The sequence below is a fragment of the Miscanthus floridulus genome, chromosome 13 (assembly GCF_019320115.1).
Source record: "Miscanthus floridulus cultivar M001 chromosome 13, ASM1932011v1, whole genome shotgun sequence".
NCBI classification, from domain to species: Eukaryota; Viridiplantae; Streptophyta; class Magnoliopsida; order Poales; family Poaceae; genus Miscanthus; species Miscanthus floridulus.
Window position 1 is genome coordinate 58,402,182 of NC_089592.1, and position 6,678 is coordinate 58,408,859.

Below are 6,678 nucleotides of genomic sequence, written 5' to 3' on the forward strand. Positions count from 1 at the left end.
GCTCAATCATGAAATGCTCGGGGGCTTGTCGATGGGGAACCCTACGGGCCCCCCATAGACCGTACTACATGGAGCAGAGCAACGTGCAAGACCAAAACTCCAATTCGGACTATACAAGGAAAGGCGCCCGAAGCATAGCTTAGGACTCTGACCTTGTATCTGAGTAGAAAACAAACAACTCCTCTCAGCACCTAGACTATAAAGGGCTGGTGAGGATATCCATCGTAAACGACGCGACTAAACACACTCAATACTCAAAGCAATACGACGCAAACAGGCTAACGTCGAACTAGACGTAAGGTTATTACTCGATCAAGTCGAGGGCCTGAACTAGTATAAATCGTGAGTCTCTTTGCGTAATCGCCGAGTTCCACTATTCGGCGAAGCCCGAACAACTGTCTCGGGTACCCCCGTGGTAGGCTATCGGTGGTAAAACATCGACAGACACCCACTTTGGAGTATTTTGCCAGAAGACACTCTGGTTCGGTGAAATTAGACCACAGGACACCGCGGACCGGTTGCAACGGGTTGAGGAGAGAGTACAGTGGTGAAATGACATTCTTGCCCCTGCCGCTTTCTTCTTCCTCTCTCCCTTTCTCTTCCTGTCCCCGCCACCCTCTCCGCATCCCGCACGATGGCACACGCGGAGCCGTCGGCAGCGAAGACCGCTAGCGCGGGCGCTGCGCCCTCACGCATAACGTGGCGATGGTTCTCTGGCAACTTGTAGAGCTCGAAGAGCACCATGGCGGCCTCGCGGGCCGCCGCGGCAGAGGAGCCCTGTCAGCGCCGGGATGGCCACGAGGCCGTTGATGTTGAGGTTGGCCAAGTCTAGCGCCGCCACGCGCGGAGGAGCCCCGTCAACGCCGGGACACCACGGCGGAGAGCGTGTCCACGGCGCCGTCCGCCATGAGCCCCATGCGTGTGTCGTCGCCGCCTCGTCCCCGAGCCTCCGCTTGCCCCCGCAGCACCGCCGCGTTGCCGGACTCCAGCACCTCCCGTCGCCTGGCGGCGTCGGACTTGGCCAGCCTTAGCAGCACCGGCACCAGCGACTCAGACCGAGCTGGCGCAGCCGGCACCGCTTCTTGCCTCGCGTGCGCCCCTCCATCAGCAGGGATGGGAGCTGCCACTGCGCGAACCGAGGCCGTGAAGCCAGGATTCCTGTCGACTGCTCCCCGGCCAACCCCGCACGGTGCAGAGCACCTCTGCCACCAAGGACGCCGCCTCTGTCACCACGGACATCGCTGACCACCACACTGGGATTGAGCGCCACGCGAAGCCGCCTTTTCCTCGGCCACCAACCCCGCACCGTCGAGCCGAGCCTCCACTCCGCTCCATGCGCTCTCTCTTTGCTTCCCTTCCCCTGTCCTAATGCCGATGCAGGAGAAGCAGAGGACGCTGAGCTCGCCCGTTCCAGCAGGACTGCCGGAGCCAATGTCGTCGGTGCCGAGATGCTAGAGGCTGTCCCTGCCCTGACCCGCCACCACTTGAACGACCCTCGCCCTCGCCCTCACCTCTGCCTACCGCTGTTGTGCTCTGCTTCTTCCCCTCTATCTGCTCTCCCTCCCTTCTTTCTCTTTCTCGCCGGGCGTTGACCGAACGGGAGGAATGGACGCAGCCGATGCATCCAATGCCACGTCGCCCAACTGATAGGAGCGCGACACGTCGCTGTTCGGGACCACATGGCAGCCACAGCAACCCGCCCCCACTTCTCCTCTTTTCTGTAAACACGGTTCACATGAACCACTGTGGCAGCCACGGCGACGGGTGCGGGAGGCGGAGAGAGTGGCGGGGACAGGAAACAGAAAAAAAAGAGAAAGGGAGAGAGAAAGAAGAAAGCGGCAGGGGCAAGAATGTCATTTCACCGTTGTTCTTTCTCCTCAACCGGTTGCAACCGGTTCGTGGTGTTATGTGGCCTAATTTCACCAAACTAGAGTGTCTTCTGACAAAATGCTCCAAAGTGGGTGTCCATCAACAAAGAACCATCACTTTGGATGCCCAACAGACAATTGTCCCTTTAATTAATGACCTGCACAGAAAAAGCGGCAAGCACTAGCTTGGCTTGCTGGTTAGCCTATGGAGGGAAAATCCGCACTATTTTTTAATTTAGCGGTTGCTAGTATTAAAAAAACATTAATATGCTTCATGTTGAAAGTGTGGCTTTGGACCCGAAGGTTCCAGGTAAATCACACAAGAGAGAAATTTTGAGGGGGCGAGTTTTATTACGAACTAATATGTGCCAAAGCCCCGTTGGACCGGCAGCCTTCTGTGTCCAACGTCAAAAATCGCCGAGGGCTCAGTAGAAAGTTGCGAGGGCTCTCGCTAAGAGCAAGTATAATAAGGTATAGTCAGCAGGCTAAATGGAGTTCCACGTCAACAGAATCTGAGGTGGAGGAGTGAGAATAGAAGAGAGAGAATGGAGCGGGCGGTTAGTGAAACGCCGGGCTGCACGCACGAATCGAGGAAGTAATCGCCTGCTTCCAGCCATCAGCGGGCGTAGAGCCGACGTTTTTCATGGGGCCGTCCATGCAGCTGAGGGCCCCTACATGCAACCATTAAATACTTGAATTATTATTATAATAACCTACCTCTTAGCCAATCTATTATATGAGCTGATGACTCTGATGGCTGGAAGTGACCTGGCAGTTTCATTTAGCCGGCAGCGGGCTGGCTTATTAGCCATGCTCTAAGGTAAAACTAGCTGAAGGCTCAGAAAACAACGACCGTCAAAACCATATAATAAACCTATAGATAGGCTGCATAAAGGAATGAAGCAATAGCATTTCTCATCGTTTCGTCGAGGATTCCTAGCCTGTCAGGGAATCGAATTTTCTCAACGGGCACTTCTAAAAGTTTACGTGTGCAAGCGTTCCCATCGGAAGCCCTCGTTTCACGTGCTTCATGATGATGATGCCTTAGAGGTTAATTTTCAAACTTAACGTGGAAATATTGAACATAGGAAGCCACATATATATTACACCAAAAAGATCGCCAATCGCAAGTGAGCAGGCCACATCATTCGGGTCAGATCAAGCACGCGGAATATGCAAGTGCTTGGTTCCATTTTTTGCTACTCTTTGTTCCTTATACTTTTTTTAATGAAATTGTTCCTTATACTTTGCTGGTTGGTATTAAGCATTGTGTTCCACATTGTCACACTCAAAATTATTTATATGTTACACATACTCTATTTTAACAATATGATTAGTACCCGCAAATAAAACAATGGCCCGTTCGCTGGTCTGAAACTTGACTGAAATTGACTGAAAAACACTGTTCCGGCTGAATTGTTGTGAGAGAAAACACTGTTCCGGCTGAAAAAAGATGCCGAACAAGCCATTTTTAAGACAAGCGAACGGGGCCAATATGATTAGATTAATCGACGGCTATAAATGTCGCCCTCTACGTTATCGTCGCTGTCGCGCCCTACCTCATCCACCAAAGTGATCTGCCATGGCCTGCTCCTGCCACAGCACCACACGCCCGCCCTGCTGTCTTGTCGTTGCTCCTGCTCCGCCGCCTGCCCCGCCCGACGCCGCCGACAGGCCCCGCTAGTGCAAGGAGAAGCACCGGGCCCTGGCGTGGAAGCCCATCCGGCCTCGCCTCCTGCTACGGCTACGACGCCCTGATGCAGACGACGGAGGAGGCCACACCGGGATATGATGCATGTTGCAATTGTACATTTCAGATGTTTCAAATGTTTTAGATGTATGTTTCAAGTGTTTCACATGGATGTTGGAAAAGTAAATCGGGATGTTGCATATGCTGCAATGGTTGTACGCGTATGTTGCAAGCGTTTGTTCCCATTGTTTAATCCGTTTTTTCATATTATTTGGATGTTGCATATGTTTGCAATGGTTTTTAATTGTTTTTTCAAGTGTTTCAAATGAATATTTCAAGTGTTTAATCTGTATTTTTTTATATCGCAAGTGTTGCATCTGGATGTTTCAAAAGTAGATCGGGTGTTGCACTTAGGATATGCGTGAAAAGCGGGAGGGAGCGTGAGCGGTCACCACGCGCGCGACGTTCGGGCGGCGTAGGTCCCCGTGTGGGCGCGGGTGATGCAGTCGCGATCGAGTGACGCCCAGGCGATGCGGGCCCATGCGTGGACATGCGAAATAGAGGGAGAAGCTGACTGCAGTCGCATGCGTCCGTCCGGACGTCCAGGTGCTAGCAGTGCCGTACTTGAAAATTAGAGACCAAAGGATCTTCCATTTCCTTTGCTTGGACCAAGGCACAAACCACTCTTCTCATAAACTACTATTCCTTCCGCTAAAAATGTTGCATATTGGTCCACTATGTTTTTACTAAATTATAATTATAGAGTACAATCATTCATGACATTATTGTAAAATTATTTTTCTACAAATATCATTTGTATATTTAGAAACCTAATATTTTAAAACCATTGGTACTCATAATTCTAGTTTCAAATGCATGACCTTTTCCAAGACGTCTGTGACCGGAGAGGGTACAAATATCACGAGTAAGAAAAGTACAGATCGTGTCAAGTACACTAACATCAGGGCAACTCTTTTAAGGGAGAATTATCTATTTGGCACGGAAATAATTCAGTCTTTTATATTTGGCACTAAAAATTTTGAACTTTCTTTTCTGGCACCAAGTTGAAATTTTCTTCCATAAATAACACTACCGTCTATTTTCACCGATAACGATGTTAAGTGGTTTGCAAAATGACGTAAGTGCCCTTGTTTGTAGTAGGCGTTTGGAGCACGCACGCACGCTGCTGCTACTTCTGCACGCATGTTGCTGCTGCTGCACAAAGGTAGCTTGCTGCGTTCATCATGACCTTGGACTCGTCGAAGCTGAGCACGTCGTCGCCGTCGAAGTAGTAAGCCAGCTCACTCTCGCCGCTGGTGGTCGACTCCGGGGAGGAGACGTCGCTGGTGGGCGAGTTGCTACTCCACGCCGAGGTGGTGTCGCCGTCATCGTCGCTGCAGGCACTGCCATTATTCTGTGTGCAGGTCGCTAGTGCCGCAGCAGGTGTTGGCCAAGTGCGGCCATGGCGGCCACGCGCTGGATGGCCTTAGGCGACATGGCTGTGGGGGGCAGGTCGAACGGGAGGCGGAGCAGGAAGTTGAGATCCAGCGCGTCCGCCGATTCCTTGAGGCAGAGCAGCGTAGCGTCGTAGGCGCGCGCCGCGGCCTCGGTGGGAGAGTGGGAGCCGAGCCATATCCGCTGCTGGCGGCGAGCCCGGGGCGTGCGGAGAAGCCACAGCTGGCGGCGCCGGATCCGAGGAACGACCGCTAGGCGAGGTCCTGTCCTTGCCAGTGAGCTTGACGCTCTAGTAGTAGAGCCCGCCGGCCTTCGCGTGCAGGCGCGTCATGAGCTGCGTGAACTCGGCGGCGTCAAGGAGCCCGTCGCCGTCCGCGGCCGCCGACGCCACCAGCACATCCGACGCCATTAGTACACGTCAAGTAGCAGCAGCGTGCGTGTGTGCCCTCGTCCAGGCCCTCTTTCCCCTCGATGGCGCCGTCAACCACGACGGCCACCACCTCCCGCTGTTCATCGTCCTGGTCACCGAACTCACCGACGGCGTCTTCCTCGGCTTCGCGTACAACCACACGCTCTCCGACGGCACTGCCTTATGGAGATTCATCAACGTATGGGCGGGCATCGCACGCGACAGCCTCTCTGCCTCCCCCTCGGCCTCGGGGCCGGAGGAGCACAAGCACGCTCTAGCTCCGCCGCCCTTGCTGGAGCGCTGGTCCCCCGACGGCCTGACACCGCCGACGCCGCCGGTTGTGCTCCCGTTCCTTGACCTCACAGGGCGCATCGAGAGGCTGCCCCCACGCCGCTGTGCGAGCGCATGCTGCAGTTCTCGGCCCACACGCTGGAGGTGCTCAAGGACCAGGCGCGGGAGGAGCTCCTGGCGGTTGAGGACGCGCCCAGCGCGGCAGCCATCACCAAGTTCCAGGCGCTCAGCTCGCTGGTGTGGCGTTGTGTCACCGACGCGCGCCGCCTGCCGCCTGACCAAACAACCATTTCCCGTGTCGCCATCAACAATCGCACGCGCCTCCGCCCGCAAGAAGCCACTGCCACCGGCTGGCGAGGCTGCCGTGCCACCTCCGCCACATCGTGTGTTGGCCGGAGGGCCGCGTCGCCTCCACCATTGCGCGGGCTGGTCGGAGCTCCGACCCGCGAACCCGCCCACCACCGCAACTGCGCTGCGGCCTGGCTCCACACGGGGACGAAGCTCGTGGGATCTTGGGCCTGGCCAAATTGCACGTGTGAGTAACAGAGGGGTATATTGGACGTACGAAAACCAAACTGACGAGTTCGAACCAGTCAACTAATAGATGGATGGTAAAAATAGACGAAAGTACCATTTATGGAAGGAAATTTCAACTTGATGCCAGATAAGAAAGTTCAAAATTTTTAATGCCAAATATGAAAGACCAGTTTGTTTTAGTGCCAAATAGATAATTCTCCCCTCTTTTAATGTCTGTACAATCATGGCTATTCATCCCTGCGCCATTCAAACTCTACTTGCAGACTCGTAGGTGAATCTCCTACAACTAAAAAGAACAAAGTGTAGATATTTTTTGGTGCGACATTTGTTTTGATTCATCCGTCTGCCCACGCTTGCGATCCCACAACCTCCCCTGCATGTCATTCTCCTTGATTGAATATTGCCTGTCATGTGATAGAGGAATCACG

The 6,678-nt window shown here is 53.8% G+C and overlaps 1 protein-coding gene across 1 annotated transcript; it reads right to left on the bottom strand.

Moving 5' to 3' along the window:
* Positions 1 to 4,747: 4,747 nt before the first annotated feature.
* LOC136499874 (putative calcium-binding protein CML19) lies at positions 4,748 to 5,422 on the bottom strand. The gene is made up of 2 exons (XM_066495373.1): positions 5,324 to 5,422; positions 4,748 to 4,972 (listed from the first exon to the last, which is right to left on the bottom strand). The coding sequence occupies exons 1-2, from the start codon at positions 5,420 to 5,422 to the stop codon at positions 4,748 to 4,750; spliced, it is 324 nt and encodes a 107-aa protein (XP_066351470.1).
* Between the last annotated feature and the right edge of the window lie 1,256 nt (positions 5,423 to 6,678).